We start from the raw sequence: 16522 nt of genomic DNA on the forward strand, positions 1-16522 counted from the left end.
TATTTAATCACAGGGAGCTCAATGTATTGTAAAGCATCCAGAGATGATAAATAACAAATTGTCGCAAGTAACGCTGAATCAGCTAGGCTGGTCAGTAAAACATTGAATCCTTTTGTATGGAGAATCTCAGTAGCTAAGGCTCGTGGTTCATCAACTGATTCAGATTCAGTTGGATTGAGTTTGCCCACTGATGATGTGAGGCAGAACAGTAATTGGATACCAGAAAATATGAAAAACAGTGAGTTTTGGCCCCCTACTGTATTCTGGATGAATGGCATCCCTTCTAAAGTGTCTCTATGTGAACAGAAAGAAATGTATAGTAACAATGTATACAGATCCAGAACTATTGTACATGGTGCAGAACTAACCCTGACACATAAATTAAAACATAATCCTCTTATTAATTGTGTATGTAATATGTGCCAAAGCAAGTCATCAGTGACTGGGCTCAGACTTTGACATGCAGTCACTTGGCTAAACACTGTAGAATCTTGTTTGAATGCAATGATTCTGTAGGTGTTTCTCTCTCTCATTTAAATGTAAACCCAAAAAGATATTAAGAGGATTGAATGCATGGGTTGTGAAAAGGTCACTTAGTAAAATGGGCGCATCTGGGAAAATTAGAATGTGAGGAAGGTGTCCCTACTAAGCATGTACAAGTGTCTTGTAGGTACAAAGTCAAGGCCATGGCGACTCACACCTGTGATGCGAGACGATGGATTCGAGAGCCTATTGTCGTGTTCGCTGAGCCTGCCCGAGTTGAACCTGAGACCGAAGTGGAGTCTTGCTGGGAGCGAGATGAAACCCTTGACTTTGTGCCTATTTAAAATGAAATGTATTAATGCAATAATACCTGTTATAATCCTTTGTACTGTTTGTATAATCTTTAGTTTGGAAAATTATGTAAGCGTGTAATCAAAAGTAATGCTTAATGCTGTTTTAGTCAGTAATTGTGAAACTTATGTATTTTCTTTATATAAAATCATGCAGTAGAAACTGGTATAGTTTGATACAAGTGGCCAGTTTTTAGGCAATTCCTTATCAAGATGGGCTTGATTTCCAAAATTGAATGCCAAGTCTCTACAGCACCCTTTTTAGCCTAAGAAAATAAATGTTGAAATAAGGTTTAATATGCTTGCTTTTTACTAAAAACTATTTGTGCGTGTAAGACCATATGCTTAACACTGCCTGTTATGATAAAATGTATAAAACTGTTTCTCATCAGGAAAAGTTCACATTTAAACAACTATGGGGTTTCTCTTAGTTCATCTCTTCTTATCCTACATTAATAAGTTGGGGAATGGGGAAGATGAATGGAATGAAATACCTGATGTGCTTACTATGATATTGAAATATAAAAAAGTAATTTTAAGAAAAAGAATAGAAGATGGGTGTGGCAAAGTGGCTAGTGGAGGGGAACAGGTATAGCGGTGATGAGATGCAGGAGTGACAGGCAGACAACAGTTTCCAGTGGGAAAAGGTGCTTTTATTTATAATCCAGGTCTGGTGACCGTTAAATAATAAATCCCCGGCTATACACAACAATGTGTAAAGCGCGGGGATACCAATCATAGGGCACAGTCCCGAACAGAACGAACACACGGTCACCAGTCCTGGGTGAGTGCAGACGTGCTTGTGGTGGGTGAAGACACTGTATTTCGTGACGGTTCCGTGCAGTGGTGATCCGGATTGTGCTGACCCTGGTCGACAGCTCCGGATAGGTGAGTTAACTGTCTGGTGGTGCAAAACGCAGACAATTACAAACAAACACAACACGTAATTCTCTGTAACAACGAGAGCTCCTCTCTCGCTCCTTCTCTCTCCAAACATTTACCCAAACGAAGGAAAAGATCAGCATTACCCTGGCCCCTATATGTAATCCTGCATGATATCTAGGTAAATGGTTGCAGCTGCCTTATTACTTGCAGCTGCTTCTCGTTTACCTTTCAAATCAATACGGTCTTACAACGGAGTCTCGCTTTTTTCCAGGCTAACCGACTTCCCTGAACCGGAAACGAACTGTCAGGCCAGCCCTTCCAGAAACTTCTCACAGGTCGGGAGGAAGATTCATCACCAGAACTCATCTTTCCGTCACATATCCCACCGCTCAGAGTGGAGCCGAAGGAACACTCGGCTAAATCTACCTTCCCCATTACTCCCCCCTCCCGGGAAAAATAATCCACATTTTGGTGGTCTTTCCCTGCACGGTGTACCATGTGGTACATGAAGGACTGCAATGCCAGATACCACCGAGTTATCCGGGCATTGCTGTCCTTCACTGTGCTTAAACACTTGAGTGGGGCGTGGTCTGTGACCAGATCAAATGAGTGTCCCAGCAAGTAGTATCGTAAAGAGTGAGTAGCCCATTTAATGGCTAAACACTCTTTTTCGACTACGGAGTAGTTGCGTTCCCGAGGTAGCATTTTTTACTCAGGTACAATATCGGGTGCTCTACTCCAACTACTTTTTTGGGACAAGACTGCACCCAAACCTACATCTGATGCGTCGGTGTGGAGGATGAATCTCTTGGTGATAAGTGTGGGGCCCTGGCAAAGTGTACGCTTAATAGTATCAAACGCCCCCTGACACTCAGCTGACCATTTAATTAAATTTGGAGCACTCTTTTTGGTGAGGTCGAGTAACGGGTTAACCACTATGGCATACTCGGGGATGAAGCGGCGGTAATAACCGGCTAAGCCCAGTAGTGACCTCACCTGAGTCTTGGTTTTGGGGATCGCTGCATCAACCAAAGCCTGGATTTTGGTGACTACAGGTCTCACCCTTCCATTCCCCATTAAAAATCCCAAATATTGAGTCTCTGTTTTGGCAAACGCACATTTTCTCAAGTTAGCTGTCAGCCGGGCTGCCCTTAGAGACTGAAGAACGGCTGTAACCCTAGCCAAATGCTCTCGCCAGGTGGAGCTGTATATCACCACGTCATCAATATACGCTGCTGCATATTCATGATGTGGGTGTAAAACCTAGTCCATCAGTCTCTGAAAGGCAGCGGGCGCACCATGTAGCCCAAACGGCATGGTTTTAAAGTGGAACAGCCCTTCTGGTGTTGAAAATGCGGTTTTCTCTCTGGAGCTGCGGGTTAAAGGGATTTGCCAGTATCCCTTCGTCAGGTCCAGAGTGGAAATAAACCTCGCTTTTCCCAGTCTGTCTAAAAGTTCGTCGACCCGAGGCATGGGATATGCATCGAACTTAGCAATAGCGTTCACCTTTCTGAAATCCACACAGAAGCGGTTGGTGCCGTCTTTCTTAGCCACTATGACGATCGGACTGCACCACTCGCTCCTGGAAGGTTCAATCACCCCAAGCTCGAGCATATCCCATACCTCTTTGCGAACGCCACTTCGCCGACTTTCCGGGATCCGGTATGGTCTCTCTCGCACTGTGACACCTGGTGGAGTGATAATGTCATATTCAACTAAGTTTGTTCTGCCGGGCACGTCAGAAAAAACATCGCTGAACTCCTCAATAAGCTTACGCAGCTCTCTTTGCTGATCCGGAACCAATTGTTCCCCCATAGAAATCGCTCTTGTGCTCGGGGTCTCTGGACAGGGACCTAAATCATCCTCCATATTGCCTGGGGCTATAAATAAGACCTCCCTTGCCTGCCAGGGCTTTAACAAATTGACATGATAAATTTCACGTTCATTTCGGCGATCGGGCTGTCTAATTTCATAATTTACTTTCCCTATAGCCCGAATCACCTCATACGGCCCCTGCCATTTAGCACACAGTTTCGATTCTGATGAGGGAAGTAGCAGCATTACCTTGTCCCCTGGTCGAAAGGTTCGAATCCGTGCATTTTTGTTGTAATGCTGCTGTTGTCGGTGCTGAGCCGATCTGAGGTTGTCTTGGGCCAAACGACCGACCAAATCCAGGCGATCTCGTAGTAGGAGCACATACTTCACTACATTTTTGGACGAGCCTTTGTGCTCCTCCCACCCCTCCCTCAGCAGGTCGAGAATGCCGCGAGGCTGCCGGCCGTACAGGAGCTCAAAGGGGGAGAACCCCGTTGAACTCTGCGGCACTTCTCTCACCGCAAAAAGGAGGTAGGGAAGAAGCGATGCCCAATGTTTCTGCTCCTGTGTTACGAATCGCCTCAGCATCGACTTTAAGGTCTGATTAAAGCGTTCAACCAAACCGTCCGATTGTGGATGATAAACGGACGTCCTGATGGGACGTATTTTTAATATTTTGTACACCTGCTGTAACGTATTGGACAAAAAATTGGTCCCGTGATCAGTCAAAATCTCCTTGGGGATCCCTACTCTAGCCATAATCTGCGCTAATTCGGTGGCTATTGCAGCTGCACTAGTGGACCTCAATGGAACTGCCTCCGGGTATCGCGTTGCATAATCCACCACTACTAATATATGCGTATACCCAGAGTCAGAAGGTAGCAAAGGGCCCATTATGTCCATTGCAATGCGCTCGAAAGGAGTGGAAATAATGGGCAGTGGGACCAAAGGGGCGGGGTGCACTCGACCCGGCGCTACTCGCTGGCAGTCTGGGCATGTGGCTACATATTTCGACACATCAGTATGAAGACCGAGCCAATAGAATCGAGCCAATATCCGTTCCCTCGTCTTCTCGGCTCCGAGGTGCCCCGCAAAAGGGATATCATGCGCCAGCCTCATGACCTCGGTCCGACAAGACGGGGGAACCAACAATTGTGTTACAGGCTGTCCTGTGCCCGCGGCTAGGTTTACCCTATACAGTAATTGCCCCTTTATACTGAAATGTGGATATACTAGCACCCCAGTGCCATCAACATCCTTACCTTCAATGGACCGGACCTGACCCCAAGCGTGCACCAGTGACGGGTCGTTCTGTTGGCCCCACACTAGGTCCGCGCTTGAGTACCACGGGTCCGGTACATTGAGAGGGGCTGGAATAACCTCTGCCCTAGTCGGTCCAGTAACCTCGCCCTCTCGGTCACACTGCGTTCCCACTCCCTTCGACTGGCGTTTGTTACCATTACAGCACTCTCCCACCAGACCCCAGCCTTGTCTCAAAGACGCTCCCTCCCATTTCGCGGTCCGTCTCTCCTTATTTGTTTTTCTAGGACGGAAAAGAGGGGAAAACATTTCGGGGTGAAAAGGAAACACATCACCAATCTGTTCCTTTTTTTTTTTTTCTGCCACGTTTACGTGTGTGGCTGAGACTGCCATTATTTGCACTAATTCTTTGAATTTTGGCCAGTCTCTGCCCAGAATAACTGGGTGCGGCAACCTTTCCGCCACCCCGACTACGAGGTGACGTTTTATCGGTCCTACCGATAATTATACTTTTAGTCTGGGGTATGCCGCCGTGTCTCCATGGATACAGGAGATGGCCACCTGACCTTGTGGCCGCCACGACACACCGCCCAAGAGAGCTGTCCTAATCAAGGTTTGCTCACACCCTGTGTCCACTAACGCATGGGTTTTCACATTTCCTAAAACAACGTCAATCAGACAAGGCCCCTCCCGACCATTTTCCCCACGCTTACCCGCTTCAGGTGCCCAATTGCACGCGACCACGTCACACTCCATGGCAGCGGGGCATGACCTGGCCAGATGTCCCGGCTGGTTGCACCTAAAACAGATAGGAGGGACAAAGGGGGCATAGGTCAGAAATCTGTCCCGCTGCTGGTATGACAACGGGGCACGGGCAGCACCTCTACCCCAGCTGGGGGCCACCCTTGGTCTCCATGGGGGGAAGGCAAGGGGGCCCAATGGGGTCAGTGCTATAAGAGGTCTGGGTCCTGGGAACGAGGGGGGTGGTGGTGTTGGAGGAGAGGGAGGGAGAGGTCGGCTGCTCCGAAGTGCAGGGGCGGACAGGATTCCGACCCAGGCGGAAGTCAGGGAGTCCTCGAAGTCTTCCACCAGTTTGACAGCCTCCTCCAGGGTGTCGGGGTTGTGGCGCCGTATCCACACCTGGGTTTCGGCGCCGACCACATGGCAGAACTGCTCTATCACAATGGCTTCCCCCACCTGCTGGGTGGTCTTCTTCCCGGGGGTCAGCCAATGCACCATGTGGTCGCACAACCGCTCTGCAACCACCCTGGGGCGTGTCTCCGGGGCCCTCCGGTACTCCCTAAACCGCGCCCGGTGGGTCTCGGTAGTGATGTTTAGGCGGCGGAGAATAGCCTGCTTGACCAGGTCGTAATCGGTGGCGTGATGGTCACTCAGGGCTTTGTAGGCTGCCTGAGCCTCCCCGATCAGACAGGGTCCCACCTGGCTGGCCCAGAACTCCCGCGTCCAAGCCGCCGTGGTAGACAGCTGCTCGAACGCCACTAATTACGCCTCCGGGTCATCCTCTGCCGACATCTTCATCGCCCGTGTCTTCGGGGGCGACATCACCGGTGTTGTGGTCGGGGTCGTCGCTGCAGCAACAGCCAGCCCTACCCGTTCAATGAGCGCCGTGTAGCGCTCCTCCCTCCTTCTCTCCTCTTCGTCACATCTGCTCTCCAGCACCTGCAGCAGCTCCGCCAGCGCATTGCGGTCCATAATCCCACTTCTGACACCACGTGTGGCAAAGTGGCTAGTGGAGGGGAACAGGTATAGCGGTGATGCGATGCAGGAGTGACAGGCAGACAACAGTTTCCAGTGAAAAGGTGCTTTTATTTATAATCCAGGTCTGGTGACCGTTAAATAATAAATCCCTGGCTATACACAACAATGTGTAAAGCGCGGGGATACCAATAATAGGGCACAGTCCCGAACAGAACGAACACACGGTCACCAGTCCTGGGTGAGTGCAGACGTGCTTGTGGTGGGTGAAGACACTGTATTTTGTGACGGTTCCGTGCAGTGGTGATCCGGATTGTGCTGACCCTGGTCGACAGCTCCGGATAGGTGAGTTAACTGTCTGGTGGTGCAAAACGCAGACAATTACAAACAAACACAACACGTAATTCTCTGTAACAACGAGAGCTCCTCTCTCGCTCCTTCTCTCTCCGAACGTTTACCCAAACGAAGGAAAAGATCAGCGTTACCCTGGCCCCTATATCTAATCCTGCATGATATCTAGGTAAACGGTTGCAGCTGCCTTATTACTTGCAGCTGCTTCTCGTTTACCTTTCAAATCAATACGGTCTTACAACAGAGTCGCGCTTCTTTCCAGGCTGACCCACTTCCCTGACCCGGAAACTAACTGTCAGGCCAGCCCTTCCAGATACTTCTCCTCTCGTTCTTTAGCGCCCTCACAGGTCGGGAGGAAGATTCATCACCAGAACTCGTCTTTCCGTCACAATGGGTTTTAAGAAAGTAAAAACTTTATAACTTGCTGTGAGCCTGTCTTAAAGTCGTGCCAGAAAGTGAAGGGATAGTTGGCATGAAGAGCGGAGTTCTCTTATCAAACAGTCTTCTCACCATAGAAAAATTGGAAAAAACCTTGATTATCGCTGGAAATTGGAAAGCTAAGTGCACAGCTAGCGAACCGGTTTTAGCTGGTTTGTATGCCGCTGAAAAAAAATAGGAGGTCGTCCGCAGTTCAGCTGAATTCGTGCTATTAGGAAACTCATAGGACAGAGACATTACAATCTTACACTTAAATAAAAAACAAATAGATTATCCATGAAGAGAAACTTTCCTCGTTCTCATCTCTATCTGGGTGCGAAGGATCCACAAAAAGTCGTTCCGTTTTCCCCCTATTAGAAAATATTTCCTCATTAGAAAAACCTTTTATCGTCTTCCTATCCTATATTAGAAAAAACATAAGATGGAAGTTCCCTATAATATCTGTTAAGCACACGCCTGTAAAGAGAGAAGGAAAACTAATTTGAAGAATAGAATGGCATGAGGGAATATATTATTAGACATTAATACATATAATCAATATAATCATAACTAATAGTGTTGTATATATTTCAAACAACACTCATATATTCAAAATAATATTATTTTCTTTGTTTCACCTAACCTTTTAGATAGAGGAGGGGTCGAGAGATGAGCTGGTGAGATCATGATCGGATGTGTAGACCAGGTGTCATATCTTGAAAAATTGCTGACACAAGGCTCTAAATTTTTAGGCTGTTGTGTGCCAAAGAGATAAGAATTGGACTTGATAAAGATTCTCCATGTATTCCTATGGAGACGAATCCTATAAAAACTCACACTTTTCGCAAACGGGCACCGCAATCAAGACCTTTGCTTGACAGGGTGAAGTGTTCCATCACTTGCAGATCTCCACCAGACTGATTCCAGACTAGATTTGGTTTTAAGAGAGTGTTATATGGAATGAAACTGAAATATAGAAGTGGGTGCTTGTAGACCGCGTGTATTGGAATTTGGTGGTCTGATCAACCTACCTTTCCAATATTAAAAGTATTTTCATAAACCGAAACAGTATTGCTCTGATTCGTAAAACTTAAAATGAATGAGTCTTGAGTGTCTTTCTTTCCGATTAAATAGAGGTCATATGGACTTACTTACAGCTCGTCCAGTGCTCGAACATAAACCACTAGGAGTTTATAATATCTCTGTCCTCCTGACGTCTCCCCTGAGTTAAGAGTGTGTGCAGAGTAAATAGAAAATAAATAAGACCGAATAAAAAGAGTACGTGAAAATCTGCAAAAAGCAACAGACGTGACAACATGCAATACAAGTATAAACATTACAATTCAATACCAATAAAAAACTAAAAAATATGTTTTTATTTTTACTTTGTTGACTCTTAATCGCAAAACTAACTACAGTGGGGCAAATGTGGCGACATGGGTTTTCAAGTTTAGGGTGAGATCCTCAGACCAAAAATCCTACAAGTCCTTTTTTACACATTAGCTCAGTAATGTATTGGATTGTTTACATCACATGGATATGTTCGTTGACCCTCCCCAGCATTATTCAAATGCTGGGGACAAAGTAGAATACATTTCATGCTGCATGTGATATGAAGGTCAGCAATTCCTCAAATGTTTTCTTGACAATCACCTTCATAAATAAAGATTATTCACTAAAATCTATGAGGTAGTATGCTACATTGTGGGATGCTGAAGAGTCATATATGTAGAATGCTACAACGGATGCAGGTGTAGTTTTTGTTGTGTTAATTTATGACTGTGCCCCGCATGCTACGTCCCTTTATATTTGGATCCACAAGCAGAGGGTAGTCAGAGTGTAAGGGATGACGTTCGAGCAGGGGCGGAAAATCAAAGATTCAAACAAGCTTGGCAGGGGCACGTCTGAGTGATAGCAGAGGTTGTGTTTCTTACTTATTTAAAACCAAACTAACAAAGTTTAAAGAGAATGGCGATACATACTAGAAGTTTTTATAGCTACTTTCATTTTTGGGATTAATGCTTTGGAATATTGTTTTCCTTCGCAGGCGCTGCCGAGACTAAACGGTTTTGCGAGCTGCAGTAGAAGCTGAGTGGGATGAAGACTGGACTCTGGGCTGTAGAAGAAAACTTTGAAAGAGTTTGATTTCTGCTTCGGATTATACTATCATGACTCTGGCACTTTTGATTGAAAGCTGTGGATTTTGTTGTTGTTACGCTAAAGTAAAACGTTGCAGGATAAAATCCACGTTTTGTGAAACCTTGCTGAATGCAAATTAGTCGGCACTTTATTATCCCACTGAACTGTTAAGAGACTATGGTGTTTGCTGTAAATAACAGGTCTTATGGCTGTTTGGTGTTTGGGGACCTGTGCAATAAATGTTACAGTGCCATATCCACTTCCTTCCTCCATTTTCTCGTTCACTAATTAAGCTGGCTCTATAATTATGTAACTGTGATATCCTGGTGTTCAAGTTGGAGCAAAATAGGGTGTAATATGAACTTGGTTTTACTATTAGGTCCTAGTGATGGTTTTGTCAGAATTGATAATTGTGGTAGACAGTAAATATTTTCCTGGCTCCCCAGATAATAAACTGTTACAATGATGTACAAATATTTCAAATACAACACTAAAGACAGACCACTGCATCCTGGTTCCTTAGCTGTAGCTCACATGGTCAGACGGCAGCTCAATCACTGGAATTATTTTCCTGGTTTACCTTTCAGCTAGAACTTTAACATTGTCTTTGAAATATCTGCATATTCCTAACTGAACTGTAAAATACAAGCAAAAAACAGAAAGATATTCCACAGAAGAAAAAAGGACCAGTTGCTTGCTCCCAATAAGAGGTAATACAATAGATTTTAAAACCTTGGTTATCACACTTTTAAAGGCAGGCAGTGATAATGTTGCTAGTATCAATAAGAGGTAAGAGTAATATTATCATTGGGATAATGATAATATTAGTGCTAATATGAGGTGGGAGAGTGGCCTTGGTTGGCACTATACGTGCTGTGCTACCTTCTTTGAGTCTCAGCAGCACAGAGCGGTCAGTGGCCTCGCTGCTGAAGTAGCCGCTGCCCTGATCATCCCAGAAGAGCTGGTCCTGCCTATCCTGCAGAGTCTCTGCCCACTCCAGCCAGCCAGCATCCAGCGAGGCTTCGTACAGGTCCAGCAGAGCGCCAATCACAAAGGCGTAGTCATCCAAGAACCCGCTGATAGGCTTTGAGCTGAGGAGACAACAGGAAGCTGGGTTACTATGGGGACAAAACCCACCTCAGCCCTCAACAAACCAGGGGGTTAGACAGGCACTGGGGGATGAAATTTTCTAACGGAGAAAAGGAGTCAGTCACAGCGAGAGAGAGAGAGAGAGAAGGAGTCAGTCACCGAGAGAGAGAGAGCGAGAGAGAGAGAGAGAGACTAGAAAACATTGTCACAAAATTGTCACAACTTCCTCTGTGGCCGCAAAGGCCACAATGTAAATTATAAAAATATAATAAAAGCATTTTAAACAGTCTTGGTGAGCATTAAGATTTCAACTTTTTTTTAACAAAGTTCAAACTCAAATTTGTTTCTGCATTTTCCAACCTTTAAAATATGCCTCTAAAATATGGAAATTAATGGAGGAGTAAACTCTAATGGGACACAAAATAGATTTTAGACCCTACTTTCAGAAGCACACTGCTGGAAACAGATGCACTTATCTGGCAATACTGTAACCAGAATAATAAGATAATTGATGACATCTCAGAAGATCAAAGACACAACCTTTGTACATTTGAAGTATGAAGCACAAACCAAAGTGGTTATTTGCTTGAATAGATTCTCAAAGCTATTTACCCTCAAATGTATTTAACAATTTATTTTTCTGAAAGAAAAAACATCAAATACAAAGTAAAACAACAATAAGAAATAAAGACTACTTACAGCCCCTAAATAAAAAGTTTGAGTTATTATTCTTTTGGGTAAATTTCCTTTTTTGCTTACTGTAGTGTCGAGTGAGGACAGGCAGTGAGAGCTGTCCATGGTGCTGACTGCTGTGTCACGTAATGGTCTAATGTTCAAGCAGCAGTGTGGTCCCTTTGAAAATCCCATAAAATAAACGAACACCTAACTGGCATGCAGTTCCAGCACTGCAGGAAACAGTCATTACAATATTCACCTCGACCCACAGGAGCTCATTTGAAACTGGTTCTGAAGTCTGCCAACAGCTCAGACATCGCAAACAAGTAAAGGTGACTCAAAGCAGCACATTCTTGCACTGAAGTATTGAAGACTTTATTATAGGTATGTCAAGGTATGGGAGGCTTTTGTTAAAGTATTACTGTTAAAGTGATTGTAGCTAATAATTCCATAAATCTAACAAATCTAACAGTTTTGAAAGAAACACATGGTATAGCAAACATGTATTTTATCTACTATCTTAACCTGCTACTTTAGGTTAAAGAAAGTTCTCAGTGTCTATGGTTATTCTCAGGATATCTGTTACATTTGCACTTCCTGGGTCATTTTAGATTAGGGTCAAAGCATGTTACTGACTGAATGTATGTCTGTCAATAGGGGAAGCTGCTGGTTGGTTCAGGTAGGAAGCCATAAGACTTTTTTTTTCCCTAAAGCTGTATATTTACATCTCCAGGAATATAGAAAATTACTACACTCAAATTTGACCTACATCTTGACAGGTAATAATAGAGGCAGACAGACCCCACGAGATCCAGGCTGAAACTCTAGACACATGCCACCCGAGATATATTCTGATCCCTGAAGGGACACGCTAAAAAGCATTCTGGCAATACTGTGTTATACTGTTGTGTACAAGATACATGACATGCTACAATGTAACAAGATAGACAGAGAGGGAAGAAGTGAGGGGGAAGAAGGGAAAAATAAAGCAATGAATACAAAAAAGGGGAAGGCAGAGCGGGAAAGGCAAAAAGGCAGGTGAGACTAAGCAAATCAAAACTGATTTTTGTACTGTTCATGTTTTCTGATGTTTGCAATCCTTCTGAGCGGTTCTTATTGCAATTATTCAAAAATCACACATATATTATATTACTGAGCTGCAATTACTCAAATATTACACATATATTATATTACTGAGCTGCTCTTCAGTTCTACTTGTATTCTATAGACATATGTAGGCTAGACCAGCCACTGTCTTTATATTCGTAATCACCAGTCCCAGCAGTTTATTGCTGGCAAAACTAAAGGAAACTTGTTTGATTGCGCTGGTCTTACTTCTATGAAGACACTTTGATCTCATCTGGGTTACTGTGACGGAAAGATGAGTTCTGGTGATGAATCTTCCTCTCGACCTGTGAGGGCGCTAAAGAACGAGAGGAGAAGTATCTGGAAGGGCTGGCCTGACAGTTCGTTTCCGGGTCAGGGAAGTGGGTCAGTTTGGATAGAAGCGAGACTCTGTTGTAAGACCGTATTGATTTGAAAGGTAAACGAGAGGCAGCTGCAAATAATAAGGCAGCTGCAAACGTTTACCTCGATATCATGCGGGATTACATATACGGGCCAGGGTAACGCTGATCTTTTCCTTCATTTGGGTAAACGTTCGGAGAGAGAAGGAGCGAGAGAGGAGCTCTCGTTGTTACAGAGAATTACGTGTTGTGTTTTGTTGTGTTTGTTTGTAATTGTCTGCGTTCTGCACCACCAGACAGTTAACTCACCTGTCCGCAGCTGTCGACCAGGGTCAGCACAATCCGGATCACCACTGCACGGAACCGTCACAAAATACAGTGTCTTCACCCACCACAAGCACGTCTGCACTCACCCAGGACTGGTGAGCGTGTGTTCGTTCTGTTCAGGACTGTGCCCTATTATTGCTATCCCCCGCGCTTTACACATTGTTCTGTATAGCCGGGGATTAATTATTTAACGGTCACCAGACCTGGATTATAAATAAAAGCACCTTTTCCCACTGGAAACTGTTGTCTGCCTGTCACTCCTGCATCGCATCACCGCTACACCTGTTCCCCTCCACTAGCCACTTTGCCACACGTGGTTTTAGAAGTGGGATTTATGGACCGCAACGCACTGGCGCTGGAGAGCAGACGCGATGCAGAGAGAAGGAGGGACAAGCGCTACACGGCACTCATTGAGCGGGTAGGGCTGGCCGTTGCCGCAGCGACGACCCCTTCAACAACCCCGCTGATGTCGGCCCCGAAGGCACGGGCAATGAAGATGACGGCGGAGGATGACCCGGAGGCGTATTTGGTGGCGTTCGAGCGGCTGGCTACCGCGGCGGCTTGGCCGCGGGAGTTCTGGGCCAGCCAGTTGGGACCCTGCCTGATCGGGGAGGCTCAGGCAGCCTACCAAGCCATGAATGACCATCACGCCACCGACTATGACCTGGTCAAGCAGGCTATCCTCCACCACCTTAATATAACCACGGAGACCCACCGGGCACGGTTTAGGGAGTACCGGAAAGACCCGGAGACACACCCCAGGGTGGTTGCAGAGCGTTTGAGCGACCACATGGTCCATTGGCTGACCCCCGGGAAGAAGACCGCCCAGCAGACAGGGGAAGCCATTGTGATAGAGCAGTTCTGCCATGTGGTCGGCGCCGAGACCCAGGTGTGGATACGGCGCCACAACCCCGACACCCTGGAGGAGGCTTTCAAACTGGTTGAAGACTTTGAGGACTTCCTGACCCGGGTCGGAATACTGTCTGCCCCTGCCTTTCGGAGCAGCCGACCTCTCCCTCCCTCCCTCTCCTCCAACACCACCACCACCACCACCTTCGTTCCCAGGACCCAGACCTCCTAGAGCACCGACCCCATTGGGCCCCCTTGCCTCCGCCCCATGGAGACCAAGGTTGGCCCCAAGCTGGGGTAGAGTTGCTGCCCCTGCCCCATTGCCATACCAGCAGCGGGACAGATTTGTGACCTATGCCTCCTCTGTCCCTCCTATCTGTTTCAGGTGCAACCAGCCGGGACATCTGGCCAGGTCATGGAGTGTTATGTGACCGCGTGCAATTGGGCACCTGAAGCGGGTAAGCGTGGGGAAAATGGTCGGGAGGGGCCTTGTCTGATTAATGTGGTTTTAGGGAATGTGAAAACCCACGCATTAGTGGACACAGGGTGTGAGCAAACCTTGATTAGGACAGCTCTCCTGGGCAGTGTGTAGTGGCGGCCACAAGGTCAGGTGGCCATCTCCTGTATCCATGGAGACACGGCGGCACACCCCATATTAAAAGTATACTTATCGGTAGGACCGATAAAACGTCACCTCATAGTCGGGGTGGCGGAAAGGTTGCCACTATTCTGGGCCGAGACTGGCCAAAATTCAAAGAATTAATGCAAACAATGGCAGTCTCAGCCACACACGTAAACGTGGCAGAAAAAGGAACAGATTGGTGATGTGTTTCCTTTTCACCCTGAAATGTTTTCCCCTCTTTTCCGTCCTAGAAAAACAAATAAGGAGAAGCGGACTGCGAAATGGGAGGGAGCGTCTTTGAGACAAGGCTGGGGTCTGGTGGGAGAGTGCTGTAATGGTAACAAACGCCAATCGAAGGGAGTGGGAACGCAGTGTGACTGAGAGAGCGAGGTTACTGGACCGACTAGGGCAGAGGTTATTCCAGCCCCTCTCAGTGTACCGGACCCGTGGTACTCAAGCGTGGACCTAGTGTGGAGCCAACAGAACGACCCATCACTGGTGCACGCTTGGGGGCATGTCCGGTCCATTGAAGGTAAGGATGTTGATGGCGCTGGGGCGCTAGTATATCCACATTTCACTATAAAGGGGCAATTACTGTATAGGGTAAACCTAGCCGTGGGCAAAGGACAGCCTGTAACACAATTGTTGGTTCCCCCGTCTTGTCGGACCAAGGTCATGAGGCTGGCGCATGATATCCCTTTTGCGGGGCACCTCGGAGCCGAGAAGACGAGGGAACGAATATTGGCTCAATTCTATTGGCTCGGTCTTCATACTGATGTGTCGAAATATGTAGTCACATGCCCAGACTGCCAGCAAGTAGCGCCGGGTCAAGTGCGCCCCGCCCCTTTGGTCCCACTGCCGATTATTTCCACTCCTTTCGAGCGCATTGTAATGGACATAATGGGCCCTTTGCTACCTTCTGACTCTGGGTATACGCATATATTAGTAGTGGTGGATTATGCAACGCGATACCCGGAGGCAGTTCCATTGAGGTCCACTAGTGCAGCTGCAATAGCCACCGAGTTAGCACAGATTATGGCTAGAGTAGGGATCCCCAAGGAGATTTTGACTGATCACGGGGCCAATTTTTTGTCCAATACGTTACAGCAGGTGTACAAAATATAAAAAATACGTCCCATCAGGACGTCCGTTTATCATCCACAATCGGACGGTTTGGTTGAACGCTTTAATCAGACCTTAAAGTCGATGCTGAGGCGATTCGTAACACAGGAGCAGAAATATTGGGCATCGCTTCTTCCCTACCTCCTTTTTGCGGTGAGAGAAGTGCCGCAGAGTTCAACGGGGTTCTCCCCCTTTGAGCTCCTGTACGGCCGGCAGCCTCGCGGCATTCTCGACCTGCTGAGGGAGGGGTGGGAGGAGCACAAAGGCTTGTCTAAAAATGTAGTGAAGTATGTGCTCCTACTACAAGATTGCCAGGATTTGGTCGGTCGTTTGGCCCAAGACAACCTCAGATCGGCTCAGCACCGACAACATCAGCATTACAACAAAAATGCACGAATTCGAACCTTTCGACCAGGGGACAAGGTAATGCTGCTACTTCCCTCATCACAATCGAAACTGTGTGCTAAATGGCAGGGGCCGTATGAGGTGATTCGGGCTATAGGGAAAGTAAATTATGAAATTAGACAGCCCGATTAGGTCCCTGTCCAGAGACCCCGAGCACAAGCGCGATTTCAATGGGGGAACAGTTGGTTCCGGATCAGCAAAGAGAGCTGCGTAAGCTTATTGAGGAGTTCAGCGATGTTTTTTCTGACGTGCCCGCCAGAACAAACTTAGTTGAATATGACATTATCTCTCCACCAGGTGTCACAGTGCGAGAGAGACCGTACCGGATCCCGGAAAGTCAGCGAAGTGGCGTTCGCAAAGAGGTATGGGATATGCTCGAGCTTGGGGTGATTGAACCTTCCAGGAGCGAGTGGTGCAGTCCGATCGTCATAGTGGCTAAGAAAGACAGCACCAACCGCTTCTGTGTGGATTTCAGAAAGGTGAACGCTATTGCTAAGTTCGATGCATATCCCATGCCTCGGGTCGACGAACTTTTAGACAGACTGGGAAAA

At 46.6% G+C, this 16522-nt stretch overlaps 1 protein-coding gene across 2 annotated transcripts in view; it reads right to left on the bottom strand.

Annotated features, from left to right (window-relative positions):
• The window catches only part of spata20 (spermatogenesis associated 20), a 121342-nt gene that overhangs the window by 65079 nt on the left and 39741 nt on the right, over positions 1–16522 (bottom strand). For both annotated transcript variants that reach the window (XM_041220360.1, XM_041220361.1), the window contains one exon: positions 10299–10507. In XM_041220360.1, coding sequence (XP_041076294.1) covers positions 10299–10507 — 209 coding nt within the window. The remainder of the gene's footprint in view (positions 1–10298; positions 10508–16522) is intronic.

Source organism: Polyodon spathula, chromosome 20, assembly GCF_017654505.1.
Source record: "Polyodon spathula isolate WHYD16114869_AA chromosome 20, ASM1765450v1, whole genome shotgun sequence".
NCBI classification, from domain to species: domain Eukaryota; kingdom Metazoa; phylum Chordata; class Actinopteri; order Acipenseriformes; family Polyodontidae; genus Polyodon; species Polyodon spathula.